Source organism: Phyllobates terribilis, unplaced genomic scaffold (genome assembly GCF_046119375.1).
Source record: "Phyllobates terribilis strain yellow unplaced genomic scaffold, ASM4611937v1 Scaffold_8__6_contigs__length_399053987, whole genome shotgun sequence".
NCBI lineage: Eukaryota > Metazoa > Chordata > Amphibia > Anura > Dendrobatidae > Phyllobates > Phyllobates terribilis.
The window spans coordinates 337,989,397-338,013,659 of NW_027362768.1; the positions used below are offsets into that span (position 1 = coordinate 337,989,397).

The 24,263-nt window shown below is 40.4% G+C and overlaps 1 protein-coding gene across 4 annotated transcripts in view; it reads right to left on the reverse strand.

Moving 5' to 3' along the window:
- PRICKLE2 (prickle planar cell polarity protein 2) overlaps nucleotides 1–24,263 on the reverse strand; it is a 316,460-nt gene that overhangs the window by 33,979 nt on the left and 258,218 nt on the right. For 3 of the 4 annotated variants that reach the window (XM_073644673.1, XM_073644676.1, XM_073644675.1), the window contains 3 exons: nucleotides 14,001–14,114; nucleotides 6,679–6,816; nucleotides 3,121–3,324 (listed from right to left, as the gene is read on the reverse strand). In XM_073644673.1, coding sequence (XP_073500774.1) covers nucleotides 3,121–3,324; nucleotides 6,679–6,816; nucleotides 14,001–14,114 — 456 coding nt within the window. The remainder of the gene's footprint in view (nucleotides 1–3,120; nucleotides 3,325–6,678; nucleotides 6,817–14,000; nucleotides 14,115–24,263) is intronic. The other variant, XM_073644674.1, reaches the window with a different exon arrangement.

Consider the following 24,263-nt stretch of genomic DNA (forward strand, 5'->3'; position numbering starts at 1 on the left):
TACAGAAGGCAAAATGGTAAAAAAGTTTGAATGACACCAAATGGCAAAAATGATTTTGAGCCCAAGGAAAATGCATTTAAAGTTCCCAAAAAGTGGTCAACCCCTTTAATGTTTTTCTATATTAATCTGATCTATAACTTGGCACACCATGCTCAATCTGACAGCTTCCCATTGTCGCCAATGCCCTGTATATGAAACGTCAAAGCCGCCATTCCCAATCATGTGACTTTTTTGAGCGCGATGGATTGTCCATTGATTCCTTCTATCTTTACTTATAGACATTTACCTTGTGGCTTCTATACTTTACAGCTCAAATAAAAAATATCACTTTATTGTTCCTTCCACTGACGCGTTTCACTTTAGACTCGTCATGAGTGCACGTCCCCAGGGCTGTGACTAATCCTGCTTTATCTCTATCGAGGGATGGATTTTGCTGAGCTGTAACATACCGAGGTGAGATAAGACGGCAGCTATTTCTCACCAGCTCACCAGGACATATATCAACTAAAGAATTTCCCAGAGCATCTGCATAAGCTGTGACCCCCGTGGGCATTCATACACAATGGAGGCCCTTCAACAGCGCACCTCCGATCAATACGCACGTTGTGTTCGTTGCTGCAGGGAATAGCAGAGACTTTCAATAAATGGAGATTTGTGAAATAAGAGTCATGTGGGTTTTTTTTCTGATGACATGAGTTATTACATGGCTGAGTGAAATGTGCTAGGAACATACTTGACTGACGCGTGGAGACTATAAACTATAAGAAAAAAGTCTGAAGATCTTCTAAAATTAAATTTTTCACATTTTTTTTCAGGTTTTTGGGAAAAGCTGATTTCTCCCATCAGGATCCCTGAAAGATTGCTAAAAATTATTGGGCGCCCAAGAGGGAAAAAAAACAGACACACCTAATAGGATTCTTAAAGAAACAGTCTAGGTAAACTTGATACATTGCCCTAGCAAGGTCTGGGGGAAAGGGGGTCGAGACAGTTCTACACTAGGTTTTCGTAGACTGCCCCTTTGACAACATCAGCAGATAAATTAGCTACTGCTTATATAAAGTTTTTATGTGAATTTTTTTTTTTTTTTTTTTAATTTTAACAATTTTGGTTTTATTTTTCACATCACTATCTCAATAAAAACAAAACAAAACTAGAAATCTTCCAGTTTTCACATTGGCCAATGGGGCTATGTTAGACTCCTACTTCCTTCCTGTTCTTTCGGGAAATGCACATGCACATTAGCAGCAACAGACAGATCCTGACCCTCTTTTTTGTACTGAAGCATCTAATGAGCATGTGCAAAGAATATTGTGAAGGGACGAAGAGAGCAGGGTCAGCTGTGACACATATACCCCACCCACAGTGAGTGTCGAACTGGGCTGGCAAGGGCTGACCAGTAACATAGAATCTAAGGCCCTGCTGTTGATGATTAGATGATTCATTTCTCTGTAAATTTTAAAGAAAGTGTATTAGCAGTCCTTCACAGGGGCCCACCTGGGAATTCTCCTGCTCTCCGGTGGGCCAGTCCGAGCCTGCCCACAGCATAAATGTATGAATGCTGAGGGTCCGACTCTTTGGACCTACATTGATGAAGAGAATGGGGACCCAAAGTTCCCTGTAGAGAGCATCACTCACTGTCTGAAGGAGTGGTGGTCACACATGCTCACTAACACTCCATTCAATAAGGGGATTTTCAGGGTCCCCTTTTCTCAGAATTGGCAGGGGTATCAGCAATCGGACCTCCAATGATTGTACACTTATTATCTATCCTGTAGGTATGATCACTATTGGGATCCTCAACAATAATGAGAACAGAAGTCTCAAAGTCTCCTGTGTGACTAGAGCAGTAGTGAGCATGCGCGACCATAGAACCAATCACTGTCTAAAGGAGAGGTGGTCGCACATGCTCACTAACACTCTATTCACACTGGGAATTTTGGGTCCTCTGTTCTCAAAATCGGAAGGAGTGTCCGCAACCGGGCCTTCAGTAATCATACATTTTTTTTTTTTATCTGTCACGGGAATATGACTGGGGTTGACTTTTGGAACCACCAACCATCACAAGAACGGAGGTCACAAAGTCTCACAAGAATGAAGGTGTCAAAGTCCCATGTGAATAGAGCAATAATAAGCATGTGCCTCCGTAGCACCAATCACTATCTATAAAAGTGGTGGTCGAACATGCTCACTACAGCTTTATTAGCCAGAGGGAGGGAAATTTGGGCCCCCTGTTCTCCGCAGCTGGACCTCCAGTGATCTTACACTCATTATCTATCCTGTGGATAGATGATGACTTTTATTCGACAATCACCTTTTCTATCTAATTTTTATTTTATAATTTTTCATTTATTTTGTGATTATTATTATTATTAATATATTTTATTATGCTACTGCTTTTGCTTATTGATTTTTTATTTTAGAATTTTTCACTATTTTTGTGCTTATTAATATTTGCGTTACCATTTTATAATTTTTGTTTATTGATTTTAATTTTTAGTTTAGAATTTTTCACTATTTTTGTGTTTAATATTTCTGTATGTTATTTTACAATTTTAGTTTATTGATTTATTTAATTTTTATTTTAGCTTTTTTCACTATTTTTGTGCTTATTGTTAATATTTGTGCTATCATTTTCCAATTTTTGTTTATTGATTTATTTAATTTTTATTTTAGCTTTTTTCACTATTTTTGTGCTTATTGTTAATATTTGTGCTATCATTTTCCAATTTTTGTTTATTGATTTATTTAATTTTTATTTTATAATCTTTCGCTATTTTTGTGATTATTTTTAATAATATTTGGGTTACCATTTTACAATTTTTGTTTATTGATTTATTTAATTTTTATTTGATAGTTTTTCACTATTTTTGTGATTATTATTAATAATATTTATTTATGTAGTTATCTTTTTAGCTTTTTTTATTTTTATCATTATCTGAATTTCTCCCAGTAGCTCTTTGCGGAAGGGAGAGGGGTAGTCCTTCCAAAACGACCTGCAAAACTAAGGAGGGTGTGTTAAACTCTCCGCCATCGGAATTCAAACCCGCCAGCAAAAACAAGCAAAGTACTGTAACGCTAAGTAGTAGAGCCTATGGAGAGACTGCGCTGATGGGCACTCACCTCGTCGCAGGCTGCACATCGAGGCTTCAAGCACTCGGAGTGATGTCTGCCGCAGTAGATCTTCCCATCTTGATAGAAGTATATAAGGTCGACCAGCAGTTCATTACATATCGTGCACACGAAACACTGCGGATGCCAACAAATGCCGTGTCCGGCCCTGGATGCAAAGACGGCTATGTCCCCTCCATTGATCTGACCTCCGCACTGCATAAAAAGAAGGTGATCGTGCATTTTATAATGCGTATCCTTTGCAAAAAAAATTACCATTTGGCGTCTGGTTTATTTCTTATTGAATGAGAAGTTTAGAATGCCAGCAAAATCCGCAGCAATTTTTGCAGATTCCTAGAACACACCAGGATCCGGCTCAACTTGACGTGATTGTATTTCTCATTATTTAGCAGTACAGGTCATTAATTTGCTCCCAGGGAGGTTATTAGATTTTCTTTTTTTTGTATCCAGAGCGTCTGCATTTAATAACACAAATTGCTTAGCCTTACGAAGCCACGGCGAATGTGATGCCTCAGGACCTCAATCCTCCCCAGGGGCCCTGTCCAGCAAAATACGATAAAGAAGGGTCTGAACGACAAACGTCTCACACGCCAAGATTATAGGAGGGAGTAATGTTCTTATAAAAAATAAAATAAAGGCTCTTAAAAAAAGGATTGAGAAATAAAAATGGGAGCTGTGACTAAACCCTCGGCGGCTCGGCTCGCAAACGGCGCAACAGTAATTAAACCCGTCATAAAAGCCGATGTAAGAACGGCAATTATGTCAGTAGTAAAAAAAAAGGTAAAATGCTAATGGGGCCGAGAGATCAGCAAGAAATAAAAGCAAATTTACTACGTAATCCCTGCAAGGTTAATGCAATGCTGATACATTGTTGCAGAAATGATGCAAATGGTCTTTAATTGTGGATGGAGGCAGCCATCTTTTTTTTTTTTTCTCTTTAAATTAGAAAAAAAAAAAAATAATATAAGCGGATTATACGATTTGGAAAATGTTGAGACATTTAGTAATGTCCTCATGTCCCCTCCGGCTCTAATTTATGACTTGATAACGAGATTATATTTTTTTCCATTTAATGTGCAAATTCAACAAAAAAAGGAAGAAAGCCTATATTTATCCCCCACCCCCTTCCCCGAGTCCCTGTTCTCCTAGTTGGCCTTTTAGCCCTCCTGTTTTAGTAGATACTGTTATTTTCAATTAAATAATGATAGAGCATCTTTTCTTAGGCTGCAGTGTCCCTCTGTTATTCCTCCTGGAAATGTACTGTATTTTACCATTTTCTATTGTCAACACGGTCCATCCGTTCACGGTCAGCACCGATCGGACTGAATGTCTGTGGGACACGCACCAAAGACTTGGGATTGGCAACACCCAATGTTGTGGATGTGTTCATATATACATTTCCCAGAGTAATAACAGAGGAACGGCACAAAGGAAGTATAGAAGTATTTTCTCTAACAGACTTCTTAGAAGATTTGACAGTTAAAGGGGTTATCCGGGACTTTAGTATTGATGGTCTATCCTTAGGATAGGTCATCAATATTGGATTGGTGGGGGTGCGACACCCTGGCCGATCAGCTGCTCCTGGTGTCGGCCGGAACTACTCAGCTGTGGAGGTGCACAGAATACTGGCCGAGGCCGGGTACTGCACATCCATCCCCTATTGATTTGAATAGTTGGCGGATGTGCAGTACCCGGCCACGGCCACTATACAGTCAACGGAGCTGTGCTGTGTAGCTCTGCCACTAAGCAGTTCTGGCCATTAACACCAGGAACAGCTGATCGGCGGTGGTGCCGGGTGTCGCACCCCTACTAATCAGACATTGATGACCTATCCTAAGGACAGACCATCAGTGTCAAAGTTCCGGACAACCCCTTTAATATTAGCTACTGCCTGTCCCACTCTTTCATACAGGGAGAGCTTGCTCTTTGCCCAGTTGGTCCTTTTACACTGGTGGGCAATCGGCAGACATAAGAGTGCTCAGTCCCGATCCTTTGCCAGGGTCAGCAGTGATCAACGATCATAATAACGTTGATTCATCAGCTGATTGCATCTTTCACAGGGACCCTAACATCAATGTTGCTGGCAGCACGACACCCGATGTCCTAAACAAACATTGTAAAGATAATTTTTCCTGATACAGCTTGAATAGCCTCGTGTAAAGTACCTTAAAAGAGGACCTGTCGCTAGTTGAAAAGTGGCCAGCTTTTGCTCTTATTAAATTCCCGCTTCTCCCCTGAGTAATTCTTTTATTTCTTTTGAATCCGACATACGGTTCCAGAGATATGGATTTAAAAAGGGGGTGTGGCTCGCAGATCCTCTGGGGCGTGTCTTTAGGCTGCTCTGCATAATTACCCTGTAAGCCACGCCCCCTTCATAAAGACCATAAAAATTGCATCATATAAAAAGGTCCATTTCTCTGGAACAGTATGGCGGATTTAAAAAAAAAAAAAAAAAAACTGGAACACTCAGGGAAACAGCAGGAATAAAATAAGCTCACCACTCTGATCTGGCTGAAGGTCCCCTTTAAACAAAAATCGATCACATTGCTATATCATCGATTTGCATTAGTCATGGGCAGAACTTAGCCCGTGTCAAACTCAGGTTAAATTATATTGTATTCCTAAGTGAGTGGTAAATTGCAGAGATTACGCCAGTGAAAAATTATGATGCAAGCACTGCTATATTTTTGAAGCCTTCATCAGGAGGTCTATAGGTCAGACTTTGCTACAATGTGACGGTCAGATAACTCGTCTTGCAAGTCTATGATACCTTGAGCGTTACCGGAGACATTCTGCTACTGGGGCAACATTTGTCAAAATTTACAGCCTGAACCCAATGCCTTTCATCTTGATGATGGACCCATAGGAAGGCCTCACAAAAGGGACAGGGATGAAGGTGTCAAATAATAGCTAAAGGCCATGCAATTAAAGTCTGTTTGTACTATGGAAGCCTTGAGCTTTCTTGAAAAAAAAAAAAAAGTATCCCTGTAAATAATGTTGCCTCCATTTATTCACAGCATATAACTGCTGAATAATGTTAATAGGTGGAAAATATACAATATTTTTGCAAAAGTTGGGGCGTAACTGGTGAGTTACTTTTTGATTCCTTGGAGCCCAGAGTGTACCTAGATTAATGATAAGCTAAAAACTACCCAAAAATATCCCATGATGCCTCAAACGCAACTGCGATCAGGTGACTGCAAAGGAAAGGCTTTTAGGAGGGCAAAATATTAATCACATACGCCAATCGCTGGCCTTAGCAGTCTAATACCATGCATGGAAACATCACAGCTGAGAACAGCGACTGGCTTCGCTGGTCACATGAAGGATGTACGGTACAAAGTGTGCTGGAGCAGAGGGGGATTGCATGAGTGAGCAATTTTTTATTTATTTATTTTATAACACAATTTCTGCTTTGAGCCCATTTATTAAAAAAATCAGACCAGCCCTTTAAATAATTAAAAAAATATATACTGAAAAAAAAACCTTTAATTAAATGGTTGCTTTATCTCACAAATGCCGATACTGGTCAATAGTCAAACCCTTTACCTGCTCACAGATGGCCCCTGTCATGGTCACGGGGAAAGGCCGGACATTGCCTCGCCCCAAATTCTCTCGTTTTCTTTGGTTGCTGAACAGCTTGAGCTCCCTCTTCTCTTCCTCATCCAGGGAATTGCAATAGCGGACCTGTGCAAGGAAGAAAAAAAAATCAGTTCTGCAACATTCTGCAATTATATGAGTCACTGAACGTCAAAGACTTTTTAAGGTTTTTCCTAAAAATTATTTTTTAAAGGGAAGGAAGAAATGAAAGTGTAAAAACTAAAATATGAGCAGTTGCAAAGAGCGTGTCTCACGCTGGAGGACCTGCAGTGTCCTGCAGTACATAAACAACCATCTGACCTAAATGGACTTTGTGTAATACTTCATTTGTCCTGCGGAGGCGCTGCAGGAAAACCCTTGTTGCCTGATTGCTGGTTTATAGCTGATCGCTGGTGGTTCTAGTGAGTGGATACTTTGTTATACTATAACCAAAGGACCTTAATAAGTGGAAATATTCCAAAATGGGGACCCCTTTATTCCAAAAAAAAAAAAAGTACATCATCAAACCACAGGTTACATGTGGTATTGAGGATCTGCAATGCCGGATATAACCGATTAGGACAAAAACCTACGTTAATAACGTTTATTAAAGGGGGTGTCCTAAAATGTATAAAAATCTAGTAATGGCAAGGAATATGGTGAAATAAAAAATAAATCCCACTCCCATGATCATTACATTGTTGCCTCGGCACTCCAGCTCCGGTGGTCCATTGATCTTGTTGATTTGTCGTGCATTGCTGTTTATGTGCATGTGACTGCTGCAGCCAATCACTGTCCTCAGTAGGCCCCTACTGAGGACAGTGATTGGCTGCACCGGTCACATTTGCAAATATAGCACATCATCACAGCAGATCAACCCAAGGGAGCCAATGGAGCGGAGAAGGATTTACCAGGTGAATATAACTTATTTTGTAATTTTATCACATTTCCTGGATTTAGCAATTTCATAAAGAAAAAAAAATCTAGGACAATCCCTTTAATATAGAAAGTTGCACACCACAGCGTTTTTATTTATGTATCTTATTTCGTATAACAGGGCAGCGTGCCTAAACCAATAGGGGATAAATCTCAGTCCAATCTGTGTCGAGACACTAAAAATTGAAAGCTATGAGAAGACATTACGCCGGCTCTTACCACTGAGAAAATGTCATCCTAACATTTTCCAGATAGAGACCGTGGCTGGAGCACAGCATCCTGCTGCTTACGACCAATATCATATTTAAACCATTGTTCGCTTCGGGGATTTCCACAAGATGCAAGAATTACTCCTGAAAACACAAAAGCAAGGGCCGCGCACAAAAACCAACCAAGCGGGTGGTACAATTCGCCTCCGATGCTACCGAACTGGCAATATAAGATGGGAAAATGAATATAACACAGGGCATGGGTCCATTAAGTTAGTGAACCACAGCCCATTTAGCCTACCCTCTACACACATGCACCATCTGCTCGGAAGACCCATGCATGTGTTCTGGAGAGAAGGGAGTAAACCACTCCCAGACATCTTTGGCGATAGATTATCTTCCCTATGGACAAAAAAAGAATCTGGCACTGAAATTCAACATGCCCAATCCTCCTTTCTCATGGTATCATCTGATGGGTAAAAGTCAGGAGGTCCCCATTGGCTGGTCTGAAATGAACAGGTTCAGCCGGCATTGATCTGATATGCATGGCCAATTTGAAGGGGTTGCCCGATGAAGATAAGTTATTACTAGAAATGAGAGGATGGCATCGCGTAACCTCGGTCCATGGTCCAGGTCAGTGCTCTCGAATTTCTCGAGCTTCCAGATTTCTCGGCATGGCTTGGCGTGGCATCAGTTGTGTGGCACATTGGTGACATCTCGCCAGCCCAGTTTACCGTAATCCGAGTCTGGGATTATGAAGGGTAAGGAAATTCAAGCAGCTCCTGTCCACAGCCAAAGAGCACTGACCTGGACCATGGACTAGGGTTGCGCAAAGTCATTGGCTCATCTCTAGTTATCACCTATCTACAGGATAGGCAATCATTTATAAATGGATGGGAGCTGCACTGATTGGCAGAATGGTGCACTTTTATCCACCGCCGCTCCATCTCTATCGGGCTGCCAGAAAAATCCAAGAGCAGCACTCGACAGGTCCATAGGGAATAAAACAATCGGTGGTTGAGCATGTGCACTGCTGCCCCAATTTTTGATCGGTGTGAATCCCAATGGTCCGACTCCTACCGACTTATAAATTATCACCTATTCTGTGGACAGGTGATAATTTATATTCACAAAACAAGCCCTTTGAATTAAGCCTTTGCATTCTCCCTAAAAGTAGGGTCACACAACAGTCTTCTCCACATCTGAGAATAATGGTCAGATTATTCGGATCAAACTTTGTTCAGAGTGGCATCAGCTTTTCTTGGACGAGGAGATAGAAGTGAGAAAGTGAAAAACCTTTATTTTTTATTCTATCAGTCCATCAAGAAAGTTGCACCACACTCGGATGTCATCTGAATGAAGTCCAATTATTTTCACAGACCCAGAGACTTATATTGATGATTTTTATCCAACATCTGGATCAAAATTGGACATGTTTTATCCGCAGAACACTCAGTCCGACGAAAAAAATTGGACGTGCACAACCTCAAAGACTGTCATAGGTACGAGTGCTATCCATGAAAACCACAGATAGTACTCGTCCGAGAAAATCCGTCCTAACAGTATTGCTAGCAAGCAAGTGAGATGGAAGTGGAGGTTCATTATATCAAAAACAATGGAAAAAAAAAATAATAAAAAAATGTAAGCTGATCTATCTCAAAAAGTAATATTATATATCTAACCTGTACTTGGACTCCGTCCCCAAAAATGGCATATTCTAGACTGTTCATAATTACCAATGGCACTTCAAGCGCTCTAACAGGTGGAACCATAAGTAAGGAGGTTTGATTGACTTGTTCTTGTGTGGAGACCATGAAGGAATCTCACCCCGTGGAGCAACATCAAAGGGATGAGACTAGGAACCTTTTGTCAGTGGAAGCCAGATACACGGGTTTATATAACACAAGTTTGTTCTCGTTAGAGACATGGAAAAGACCCCGGGACCTTTATTCCAGCTAGAGAATATGGCTTGGTTAGCCAAACTAAAATGTACCAGGAGCCAATAATCTATATGTGAGACCGCCAAACCCTCAATTCTTCTAAAGGAAGATGGGAGGAACTCTATCGGAAACTGGATGTCCCATATTGGGTGGAGTTACTCCTTTGGCAAAGAAAGAACCATGACTCGTAGTGTAGAACGGCTCAAGTCCATCATAATATTGAAGGGACTGAGATTCTTCTGGAGGTATTAGCTCTCTCAGATCCAGCTGAAATAATGCAACATGGGAAAAAAAGTATGTAAATTAGTTCTCTAGTAGGAAGAAAACTACTTCTCTAGTGCAGCCTACTGTTAAACCCTGTTGAACCTGAGGTTACCTAAATGTTCAGTTATGATGTTAGCTAAATTTCCCAGGTTGGCACATGCCTACAAAAGAAGAATATACACAAGGCATCCATATGCACAGAAAAGCATAAAAAATATAACCATTGTCATAGAAGGTGTGCCAAAACAGGGAAAACTGCAGGGAAAGATATTCAATTCCTTACATAATGTCTCCACCCAAGACTACTAAAATGATTTTGAGAGTAAATCATTAAAGTATAACCCAATTTATGGTCCACCGCCAAATATTTTCCCTGGAACCCATAATGTTGAGATATCAGGTAGGTCCCATATAGCAAGGGGAAGGAATCTCTACGTCCCCAAGCTTTGGACAGAGAAACCTCTAAAGACCCCATACACAAAAGATAGCTGTTGGCCGAGCTATTTCTCCTGACTCCCACATAGACCGGAAGTTTCTGCTTGGCCAAACGTCCCTGCACCCTCTATGAGATTGCCTCTGCCAGACTCTTCTGGTGGTGGCTCAACTCTAGGGAAAACAAAAGGATCGGCATTTAGAAATCCAATGTGCCTATTCTTCTCTTCAACAGATGATGTCGGGGAGAGTCGAGAGGCCCCTATACACATTAGACTGTCGGCTAATCCTTCCAATATCGGCAAGTTTGGCCGTCTCTATTCTAATGTGGATGAGAGACAAAAAAGTGGCCATACACTTAGAGTAGCCGTCATCCCTCATACACCAGAGGTGGTTGGCCAATTCTGCCCAGTACATAAGGTTTGCCCAATGTTTATTTTAAGGTGCATTTGGTCCTTTTGGACTTGAGGATGACAAAAAGTTGCTCGTGGGTGTGTTCCTATAAAACTGTAGTTTATACTACAAGGAGCCTACATTGTGGAGATGTTAGGAAGGTCCTATCCAGAAAAGTATAGATGGAGGATTAAGGCAACACTGACTTGACTTCAAGTTCTGGATGAATCAAACCAAAAGATGCTTCAAAGATCTCCACATTATGGGCCCCAGAGAAGTAATATTCATGGGTGGGAGATCTGACTGTAAATACTAGTGACATTTGAGAATGACAAAGATGTTCCTACGTGTATAAACATATATTTATGTATTAGTTCTTCTGTTTCAGAAATGAAGCATTTAGCATATGGATTACGTTACAGATGCAATAGAGAATAATAAGATTAAAGTTCATACAAAAATCAGAAAAATGCCAGCATATGGGTTGAATTTAATTATCTTAATTTCATTCCAAGATCTCAAAAAATGAATTAACCCTTAAGACATATGGAAACTCAGTTGGAGATCATTTTCTGAGTCAGATTTCCAATCTTTCATTTCATCTTTCTTTTCTTTTTGCTTTTATCCAAGCCCAACTTTTTGCAGAATCTCCGTCTATTATTTATTGACATTCTGGAATGTGACCAGGTTTGTTTAAAATTGTGCGCGTCCAAAATGATCCTGATCCAACCGCACTCCGTTCCCAGTTTACCTCTCTGCCAAGGTCCACACACCGGCAGTGATATGGGAATCAATGGGTTGTAACCACAATATGTACACGCCAAGCATGTGGCCCCCTTTTCCTATCATCGTACATGTCAGGGGGAGGACCCCATTTCCAGTCTACATTTTTTTCAAAAAAGTAGCTTAATTCTGTAGACACGAACATGAGTGACAACTGGTTTTTATTTGAGGAGATGTAAAGGAATATTATTTTCTAAAATGATATTAAAATATGCCATAAAATTCGTCGTCCGTGCCGATTTACCCAAAAATGGCTGGGTCAAATTTATATTTATGAACATTACAAATCAACTGAGCGGACCAAGGGTCAAGAAGCCACCTTTAACCTCCACAAATATGCACATGTAATAAAAACCAGATATTAATAGAAATGCCTAAGTGGAATGTATACCCTACACTGTAAACATATGGAATTCATAGACCGGACAGGCGATCCTATTAATCATCAGCTGCAAACACTGGTGAAGGGAGAATAATGTTACAGTCATAAAAATCTAGCGTTTTAAGGGCATTGTAAAAAAAAAAAAAAAAAACATAAAAATAACTTGCCCATGCGAAGACCATGTCAAAAACGTGTGCAGCAAAGCTGTGTCTAACAAATGTGTCCTTCTCCGTAAAACCCAACAGTAGATTCTACTTTCTAACCTGCATTTAAAAAAAAATATATGGACTCCAATTGGTTGTTATTATGGGAAAGACTTGGCGCCCATAATGTGTTCCAAGTAATACACAATTTTATTTTCATTTTTGTCCCCATCTATTAGACTCATTGGCTACAAAGGACGTCTCAAGTTCTGGAGGACACAATGAGTGTACTCAATGGACAGCCCATTGTTTGTAATCGGAAGGAGTAATTCTTTATTTGTCCTGCGGGGGCAGTGAAGGAAAACTAAACACTTCCAGGTTCTCTTGCCGGTCACAGTTGATCACTAGGTCCAAGAGTAACCTGCTTACTATTAGTGGAGTTTTTAAGTAAAAAGAAGTCAAACTCCTACAGAGAGCTGGAGTAGCAATCAAACATCATTTGCCTCCCATAAACATTAACAATCTGATTTGTAAAGTGCTGCAGAATAAGTTGGCACTATAAATATAAAATGATTATTTATTCCTTATTTCATAAAGAAGGTCAATTAAATATCCTTTATTATATCACTCAAGCAACATTGTCAAATTCAGTCGTTTCCCTATCATCTGATCCAGTCGTTTCCCCATCATCTGATCCAGTCGTTTCCCCATCATCTGATCCAGTCGTTTCCCCATCATCTGATCCAGTCGTTTCCCCATCATCTGATCCAGTCGTTTCCCCATCATCTGATCCAGTCGTTTCCCCATCATCTGATCCAGTCGTTTCCCCATCATCTGATCCAGTCGTTTCCCCATCATCTGATCCAGTCGTTTCCCCATCATCTGATCCAGTCGTTTCCCCATCATCTGATCCAGTCGTTTCCCCATCATCTGATCCAGTCGTTTCCCCATCATCTGATAAAGTAGTTTCCCCATCATCTGACGTGCTTTCTATAATTCGGTCATACACATTTAGGACAAGATTCCTCATTGGCTGTTTTTTTTTTAAGTTACTCTTCTTTTTGGTATAAATTGCCATTTTTTGTGACAAATTTTTAAAAATGGGAAAAGAGCTTAATGGCTCTTCTTGTGCAAAATAAAAAAAATGCTCTTTAGTTTTATCTTTAAACTTTTTTGCCACTTTTATGGTGCAAAATCAAAAGGTTTTGGGGAAATGCTTAATACATACATCATGATAACATGCGCCCATTAAGGGTCCTATGCTGTTGTTGTTGTTTTTTAATGGATCTTTAGGAAAGGCCATTATTACTTGATAAATGGGTAGTTTGATTCCATGCACCCCCACTGAGAGCTGAATGAAGGGGTCAGACACATCAGCTCATAATGTGCCCCATTAATTGTTTGCTTAGGCACAGCTTTGAACATTTGGTCGCAGTTTTGCCTGGTACTGCGACTGTGTATTTGAATGGCACGGAGATACAGAACCAGGCACAGCTGCAACCAAGTGAATGGCACTGAAGGTAAATAATATTGGAAATGCAATGTGGTCTCTTTATTGGGGTTTAATGATTGAGAAAACAGAGGATGGTTCATTCATTTTTCATTCTTGGTGCTGAATGTCTCATGTATTCGGTTTTGACCAGCAAGTAAAAGGGTTGATCCATCATGTGCCCCAAAAATCGGAAGTAAAAGAGCAAGACCAGTGAGACTGGACCAATTGGTAGCTAAGATGCACCAAACTTTTTTCTCTTTTGAATATTGCTGGAGTTATGGTGAAAATTGGAAACTTTTTGAGTCCATCAGTACTTACTTCATTGTCATGGGGAGGCAGCTGATGTAGAAGCTGTTTGATCCTCGACTTCTCGCCGGGGCTGTTTACATAGGGAACTTTATCATCGGGTAAGCAGCTATAATACTGGTGAACCTGGAGACACAAAGACGGGCAATGATTTTTAATGGTGCAAAATTTTCAAGGTTTCTGAACTCAAAATAATTAAAAATAAAAATAAAATAAAAGGCAGAACTAATATTTTTGTCTTTCCAGAGTATAAATCTGCTTGGCCACAGTTACTAGAACAGACAAAGCGCCTTTCCCAGAATCAGGCTGCATTCCATCAGGACACATGAAAAATAGATCACCGAGCCTCATGTATGGAGCCAAAGTGTTTTCTGTAAGCCTATCGCGCAATAATGGTAGTAAAACATCTAATGTCCGGAAATGTGTCAGCCCAGAGCCGTGAGCTTGAGGCAGGGGATAGAAGGGGGAGAAAAAAGTATAAGTAGCAAGTGTTAGGAATGTAATCCGACTACTGAGTATTACCTTTGGCAAAATGGGGCCAAGAAATGTGTATTTAAAGGGGGTATATTTGTATTTAAAGGACACCCAACAAAAGACAATGTTAGAAAGGCTCTTTATTGTAAATAAAGATGTGAAACCGTTTTTTACATATCTTATTTCTAGGCTGAGATATGATCACTTGAATTTACAGGCCCAAAGCCTGAGGATGCACTACTGACTGATTCTGATGACATAATTCCCTAATTTCACTCAAACACATGGTTTGTCATGAAAACCTTATGCAGCTTCATATCACCAAAAGGTTCTCTCAGCTCATTGATGATTACAGACCACATCAAAGTTGAGTGGAAACAAAAAAGAGCCTGTAAAAGCCAAACGGTGCAAAATTTTTAATGAACCCCAATTGCAAAAATGATTTTTAGCTCCAAATACATGCGTTCAACTAAAAAATAAAAACCATCCCCAAAGGTGGACAATCCCTTTAAGTCTATAATGGGTCTGGTTTATATGTAATATTGCCAGTTATATGTATAGATTTTGATGAGAGTTCACAGTCAGTCTTGACACACATTTGGGGGAGGAAAAGGTGTTTAGAAAGGGGAACGTTGCATGTAAAAACACAGAGTATCAGTGGTGCAGCTCCAGGCTTTCGGTCATCAATCACATACTTGCCAATAGCCTTTATTTTGCAAGGACTTTTCCAGGAACTGGACTGAAGAAGGGGCAGGGTTTAGCAAAATTACACACAAAAGGTGGACTTTTGGGGGAGTTCCCAGGCGATTTTGCAGCAAGACTTGAATTTTGCATTCTAAATTGTTAGCGGATCGGCAATCAGATGATTACCTAAGCCTGCCGAAAAGAGAAGGATCCGGACCAGTGGCGGACACAGACCGAAGAGGGCCCCAAAGCAAGAACAGGATATGGGCCCCTGTTTATATCTGTGACGGAAGCGGCTTTATCATTTGATGTGGACCCATACGCAGCTGCACAGGTTGCACCAATGATAGGACCACCTCTGATCCCGACCACAGGACCTCCACCCTATTAGCTCAACTAGGGCCAGAGATCGTCTAAGGAAGTTGCACATTAATAAACCCTCCAATGTTCTCCGAAAACACTAATTAATAAAGTCATCTCCGCGGTGAAAATTGTGTAAATGTAAAGAAGATGTCAACACCTGCCTGTACAACAGCTGTTACCGCTTCGTCTTGGCAATAAATATGTTGTCTGCGCCTCCGCCCACACTGCAAGCCCTCAGAGTTTTCTTCCACAATTTGCTAAAATGATTAGCAGATGAAATCTGTTCAAAGGCTTGTTTTTCTGCTGGGTGCCCGTACCATTAAAGTGCCCGCATCAGATGGGCACAGAGGAGGTACAGATTACAGTGACCCGGATAAATGAATTTAGCCCATCAACGGCATAAGACCTCATTATTGGTGCGCGGTACGGATGCAGAGGGGAAACATTGACTGGCAATCGCCAATAGCTTCCATTTAATGCCCATTGGGGTTGGTACCAAACTTTCAATTTATAAATCTGCATTATTAGAAAAAAACATCGCCCTGGTCCCTCTTCTATTGTCCTGCCTTTATGTTTCAGGAATGTCCGATCTTCGTCTGGCGCCTGTACCAGTTTCGGAAAACTTGTTTTCCCTGTAGTTTGTGTACCCTCGATGGACATATAGATGCACTTAGAGGTTTTCCACTTTAGACATTTATATCCTTAGACAAATATTTAATAGTTTGGTGTTCAGTCTCAGGAAGCCCCTCCTTTTGGGAAAACATGGGGAGCCGCTAATCCCAATTCTGCAAGCAGAAGCTATCACCTTTAAGAGGGGACTGCATGGAATGACGGATGTACCCACCATAAGCACAAATTTCTGTACTGAAGTGTATAAGAAAAAGTTTAGGAAACCTCTGAAACTTTTCTGTTCAGACTTTGCCATGATATAAAAAAAATAAAACAAGAGGATTGGAAACAAAGGAAGATTGTGAAGGTCTTCATTACTTAAAAAAATATGGGGGCCGTTAATGATAAAGGTACCACCGTAAGTACAACACTCGGTACTAAAGTGAATATGAAAAACTCGAGGGAACCTCTGAAACTTCTCTGTTCAGACTTTGCCATGATATGAAAGTGCCAATATGAACTCTACATTGCAGGACAGCAAAAAAAGGAAGATTGTGGAGGGTACAAAATGTCTTTTTTTTTTTCTAAATTAAGTTTTGGTTTTAGTGCCGTATTAAATCATATTTTATTTGAAATATTTGTTTTCTAAATCTCCCTATTTGTATCAGCAGGGACATTGTATATAGACAGCTGTAGACCATGAGCATTACAATAGCAAATGGCATATCCCTTGACCAGTCAATAGCCCAGTGTGTCCTGCTGGCCACTGATTCTAGTACAAGCTGCTTTCTTTTTTCCTGTAGATGATGAAAAGCTATTATTAACCAATCATCTCTTCCATTCCCCGCAGTGGGTGGAGTTTACACACTGCATGTGGCTTGTGTGCTGCTGCGCAGAGCGCAGTCTGTAGCCTTTCCTGTGCTTCACACTCTGCAGCATTCTAAATACACAGAATAACATTGAAATAATGTGAGGCACATTAGGGGATAGTTAAAGATTTCATGTTTGAATTGGATTTTAACATTAATAGTTAATGTCTTCCCTGGTTGGAAAGTTAACTATTAACTCTATGGGCTCATTGAAGGTATAGTTTATAATTTTAAATGTTTTTTTGTAAGGAAGGTCCTTGCTTGAATAAGAAGAACTTAAATTAATCGCATTAACATTAACTTTTGGATGGAACCCAGAAAGAAGTGTTGAATTATCCCACAGCTCCCCCACAGGAGAAATTAAGTATTACATGTAGTCAAGTGGAATCAATGGTGTGAGTCCTCCAAGCATGAGAGACCCTCTAAATTACTGCTCATCGATATGTCTAATAATAATAAGCTGTTCATATATACGTAACTGAGAACTTAAATTAATCAAATTAAATTTAGTAGGGAACCTGGAAAGAAATGTTGAATTATCCCACAGCTCCCCCACAGGAGAAATTAAATATTACATGTAGTCGAGTGGATTCAATGGCATGAGTCCTCCAGCATCAGAGACCCTCTTATGTTATTTATTTGCCCATTGATTTGGCCGATATATGAGGATCCTCAAAATTTTCTAATACGTTGTTTTCAAACCAGATAACCCCTTTACAAGCAATTCCAGAGATCACAGGTGAGTTGTCCCAATATTGACACAATATAACATGATTAGGAATTTGGACCAGATCTGTGATGATTGACTACGTAAATCACCATATCTCAAATTTACTTCTGATAGTAGCTGGAATGGTTTCCAAAAATATTGGGCAAATTTGGGAACGCCCTTGTTTGAAAGAGGCAGGATTATGCAAATATACTCAAAGTTGGGTGGTCCCATTTGGTTTGGGGGGGCGTTTATAGGCGTGTCTGGGACTAAACATCTTTATTCTGCCAACAGTAATGTTGGCAAGTAGGTGTAATGCGAGGTATTGGAAGAACCCAGCATATGACGACGGGAAAAGGGGGGTACCCCAGCAACTAGTGAAAGTGGGAGTGGAGACCCCTAAGCAGATCTAACACCACCTGACTCCCCTAGCATCCCTAAATAGGTTCCGCACCTATCGCCGAGCAGGATACCTTAGCTCAGGCTGACCCTACAGGTAGGCCCTAGATAGGGAGGAGGAGGGGTGAGCACTAGTCAACCCCACTGCAACTAAAGACAAACCAAGGAAAGAGACAATGGGATACACTTAGCTCTTGAGAAGACACCAGAGAGATCACGACTACAATCCACAAAGGAACTCCAAGGAGAATCTAGCCGACTACTAGAATTCCAGACCTGAACAGAGGAATTAACTCTATCACCAGCAACTCTTTGGAGAAACTGAGTATATTTAAAGATCCAGCAAGGGTGTGTTAATAAGCAGCAGAAGGTAGAGAACACTGCTTGGTCCTACAGAGGGAGGGATGATGAAAGGATCAAGAAGGTGTCTGCAAGGCCAAGCGCAGAGACCTTCTACAGCCGGATCCAGAATGACTGTCTGTCAAACCTTACACACCCGTGACAGTATGATATCCTCAAATTTATAGAAAAAGTTTTGATAAGTGAAAAGCAAAGACTAATTCTACCGCGCCAAAGTGTTAATATGCAGAAACGCGTTTTCCATTAATGCAGAGGAGGGTTGGTGACTCACGGCTTTGAGGTGGGCATGTCGGCCACGTTTTCTAGAGGAAATTATGACGAAGTAAGAATTTACTGGAAAGAGTTCACCTAAATGAGCAGAATTAAGAGTAAATATTCAAGAAAATCGTCTCTATCAATAAAACATACAGATGTAATCAAATAGTCTGCGTACGTATTCAAGCCTCTGGATATTTTCCTTTTTTTTTTATTCCGAGCACTTTGAATGCAAGAAGAAAGCTAATTTGGAGAAACAGATTCTTGAAGTGCTGCAGAGCGGGACAAACGCCGGAAGGCAGCCGATGATTCTGAAGGGTCGGTCACATTATGTCCCTTTATAATAGACAACCACTTACATATAAATCAGTATAAATAAGGGCCTCACATGTCCAAAAGCATGAGAAAAAACTGACAATATGCCAACATCTTCAGCAGAAATTACTCTGCCATTGTGAACTGTCGAGTGCCCTCTGGGCACAGATATATTAATAAACAGCCAAATATTTTATTTAGAATTTTATATTTTATTCATGAAGCTTTTTTAAAAGGAGTTCATATTTGTTAGCAACAATTTGTATTGCTCCAATAGAACGAAAAAAAACAAAAAAAAAACCGTAATTTTGCCAGTACAAAAAATCCTACCGTTTTGTGTATGCAGCTACTTTGCAGACTTATGAATAGAGTAGAAGCAAACCCTGTGTGTAATATGATGTCCTTCCTTACATCTCTTCCATCTCCTAAAAAAGTAGCACCGGAGGAAGTGGGGTAACACGATTGTCGGATCAGACTTCACACAGAGATTGTTTGTAGTCTGTTACCATAGAGACACATAAGTTTGCATAGGAGCTGTGTGCACTAAACATTTTTTTTTGTCAGATGAATGGGGGCCAGGAAAAACAGTTGAAAAAATGAAATGCCCTTTATACCAAAATCAAACAAATATCGGAAGAAGTTTGTATGTTCTCCCCGTGTTTGTGTGGATTTCCTTAGGATTTTCCGGTTTCCCCTCACACTCTAAAGACACACTGATAGGAGAGAACCTGATGGATCCCGTTTTAAGCAGATGTGAAAAGTGTCTTAAAGGGGTAATTCTATCGCAGACACTTCAAGGCATATCTACATAGCTGTCTGATATATAAGGGTCCCATCTCAGAGACCTGTACACATCTCGAGAATGGTGCCCCATTCCAAGTCGTCAAGAATGAAGAGGTGCAATGGTGATCAGTCTCTTTGGCAACAAGGTGTAAAAAAAAAAAAAAAAGAAGAAAAGAATATCTCAAGAATGATTGAAAATGTTAAACGGTAAATGGCAAAAGTGTTCGTTTTAACAAGTACCATGTAACAACACCCATCTATGATGAGCGTTCTATCCAACCTTTCTATTCACAGCAGCGTCAGATTGGGCTACATTCTTAAAGAGGTTGTCCGGCCTTGGCGCTCAAGTCTGCAGCCGTCCTGTTTGAGTGCAGACTTGTGAATCTACACAGCGCGCACAGTGCATGCTGTCAGGATTCTCCGATACCAGCGCTGGGAGCAGACAGTAATGTGACTTCAAGTATGCGATTTGCCTACTTCCAGCCACATTCAGACTAGACATGTCCAGCCTCGCTCAATTCGCTGGTATTAAGCAAAGTCACGCACGTCTAGTTGGCATGTGACCGCCTGTATGCATTTGGCACAGGAGAATCCTGACAACGCACCCATTGCGTGCCATGAAGATTCATAAGTCTGCAGTCACATAAAGTCAATGCAGACTTGAGCTCCAACCTCTAAGATAGATGTGGGTTCCACCTTTGGGACCTATCATACATTCATGACTTTTTGTGTGGATAGGACATAAAAGTCTGAGACGGTCATACCCTTTGAGACCTCAGTATTTGGTCAGTATTTTGTATCAGTGTTTGTATGTTAAAACCAGGAGTGAAAGAATGAAACCTGCTCTGCGTTTCGCAGACATTCCTGCCTTTGGCATACAAAATACTGATTAAATTCTGATCAAAAAGACTGATGTGTGAATAAAGCTTATTAGTTACCTGTCAGTGCTGACAATACCATATAACCCTTCGAATACTAAAGCCAAAATCTTACCAGCCTGTACTACGCGGTAAAAACACAGGAAAGACGTTTTTTTGCAAACCATAGAATTTTCGTCATTTTTATAGAATGCAAAACACATCTAAAAAGGTATGAATAATGAAATGTAACATCTATTTAAAATAGGGGGGAAAAAATGAACAGTTTGCTCGCAAGCTGTCACTGACTAAAATAGAGAGCCGTGATGTGCCTCCGACATAGATGCAAGTACGGCAGCATAGTAATTACTGTGCCGATTGGCAAATTGAAATGTGATAAAAAAATAAATAAAGTTGCTTCGTAAAGTCGTCATCACTTTTTAAATCTATCTGTTTAATGGGCAAAAGACATAAAGCATAAAAAGGAACAGGATGAGGCCCTTTAATTCTGCAGTGAAAAGCAAAGTACCCCCAAAACATAACACCCTATATTTGTGCGAGGCACCAAGTTAAAATCATCCCACTGAGACACCTCTAGGCTCATACCCACTAAACCTATTCCTATGTCTTAAAGAGGTTGACAGCATAGCAAAATTAAAGACAGCGCCACACCGGTCAACAGGTTGATTACGGAATTGCAGCGCAGTCCCATTTTCTTCAATGGTGCTATGGGTAAATCAGGTGTGGCACTGTTTTTGAATACAGGAATGTTTTTCAAATCCAGAACACAATCTCTTTAAATCAATTATTTTTTTTTATTACCACGACATAATTTTTGTAGCACAGCCCTTATTCGCAGACCCTAATCAGATCATATATACAGGGCTGATTTCTAAATGAGGGGGGTATAGTCCTGACTAAAGCTTGATCTAGTCTGACTCAATCAACGTCAATCGAATTAAAGGAATTTTCCAGAGTTTTCTTGTCCATGAGTGCCCTGAGTCCACTGTAGCCAATCAGTGGCCTCAGTGGTCACATGCCATACATGCACACATGACTGCTGAAGACAGCGATTGGTTGCAGCAGTTAGGTGACTGATAAAAGGGACATCATCACTTCCGAGCACTGGGAGCACCCACCAAAATCTTTTTTTTTTTTTTCATAAGAAGAAGAAATAAAAATATAAATAAATGATGAACCCTACCTGTATAAAAATGTGAAACTTAAAGAGAAGCTATAGTCAGAAAATTACCTATTCTTTAAATCAAGTTTTTGTGTTACATGAATCTTAAAAACATTTCAGGAACGATTTTTATTTTTATATTATAATCTTTCATTAAAAAATAAAATTAGTAATCTTGCAATTTCTACCTTGACCACTGGGGCTTTTTTTTTACTCCTACTTCCTGCCCTTTCAAGAAGCATTTTCAGCAGGCTCATTATCAGCAGAGGCAGGATTAGAATTCTAGAAACAGCTGATTACATAAGCTTCGTGCCATCACAACAGGAAATGTCACAGCTGTCCCCACTCCTCATTCCTTCACATTATTTGCACACGCTCATTAAATGCTTCAATGCAGTCTATAACTGCTAATGTACATGAGCTGTTTCCTGAAACAGGAAGTCTAGAAAAAAATGCCAGTTTTCTGTTAAAAATACATTAGAACACAAAGAAAAATCTGATGTAATCTATAAGTCACTTTTTAGTCATAAATTCCCTTTAAACCATTTCTTAAAAGGGGGGATCTTTATGATTGGCCATAAATATGTGATCATCAGAAAACTCTTGACCGTAGGTGTCACGATTCCGCCTATCGGTGTGTTTGGAAGCAGTGAACGACAGTTCAACTGTCCAATCTAGGACAGAGGAGTGCTGAGCTGTCAGTATGGTGATGGACAGCTCAAGCGTCCAATCTGAGGCTGGGGTGTGCTTAGCTGCCAGTATGTTGAGTGATAGTTCAGCCATTAAATCAGGGCCGGGAAGTGCCAGGACTTCCTCCACGTGTCTACTATTCGAGTGACTACCTGGCTATTTAGCTGGCTCTCTGCCACCAATTAGTGCCAGTTGTAGCTTTGCTCATATGGTGTGCGCTTGCTCTGTTCTCTGTGTTCCTGTATTTGATCTTTGTTGCCCGATCTTTAATTTGCCTATGACCATCCATTTGCCTTGCCCTTTTGTCTTGATCTGCTAACTTCCTGGAATTCTGACCTCGGACTGTGAACTTTGCCTTACACCTTTTTTGGACGGGCCCCCTTGGTACCCGACGAGCCCCCTTGGTACCCGACTCCAGACCTCTTGACTACCCAAACCTCACGGCTTATTCGTGAATAGTGACTAGCATCAAAATAGGATCCTCTTGATCAATGGAGCAAACTAAATTGACTGGAGCTTCAGTATCTGATATCGCTGAATGTGAGGACACCTCGAGGGCTCGAAGTGCTCCAGAAAGTGCAACAGACCCTTCATTCTGGGAATGACGAGGCTCCAAGTGATTAGACACTTACCCACCCAAATAATGTGCTTAAAATGGAAATCCGGGTAAGATGAAATTCATATGGAAAGATCACACTAGGTCTCTATAGAAAATGTAAACCCCTTTTTCACGGCTCGGAGATTTCTGCTGCTGAAAATCAAACTGGATTTGCAGTAACAGAAATCGCTATGCAGTGCCAAAGGGTCTAATTTGTTATAAAGTTCTTTCATTATGAAAATCTATGATTGTTCGAGGTCACAGACCTCTCCAATGCATCTCTGACATATGGGAAGATCGACCTTGGGGGAACCAGACAAATATTTTTAAATTTCGGCCTCCGCGTTCCCGGTAGCCCCATACGTGTCGACGCTGGCGCCTTCTAAATGACAGGAATTTGTTCTACTCTAGTGAAGGTTCAGCGAATTGAATTATATTAAATGTAATGGAAAATTGCTATTTTCAATCTGTCACAGTTTATGCTCCTCTTACGATAAAATCTGCAGAAACGAGCAATTTACTGGGAACGGTAAAGGTCCCCTCTTCAGAGAATGACATAAGTAATGTACATTTACATAATAACCTTAACTGGAAGTGATGACTTTTCAGACCTGATGCTTCTCAGCAAACAAAGAACAAAGCTGCCGTACATTGTTGTGTTTATCGCAGGATTGTTACTGGGGTAAAAATAATCTCGGGTCTTCACACCATGCACAGAACCTGCGAGAGCGCGGCAGAAAGCACCCATCCACCGAGAAATAATGACCTGAAAAACATTTCACTTCCAAAAGGTGGAGGGAAAAAAATGGGACTGCTAATTCTTGTACTACTATTTAAAGGGGTTGGACACTTAGATGCAGTCCAAAGTGATTATAGATGAAGGTGCCTGGACATACAGTGGGGGAAATAATTATTTGATCTCTTGCTGTTTTTGTAAGTTTGCCCACTGACAAAGACTTGAACAGTCTATAATTTTAAGGGTAGGTTAATTTTAACATTGAGAGATAGAATATCCCAAAAAAAATCAAGAAAATCACATTGTATAAATTAGATAAATTTATTTGGATTTTGCAGTGAGAAATAAGTATTTGATCCCTCTGGCAAACAACACTTAATATTTGGTGGCA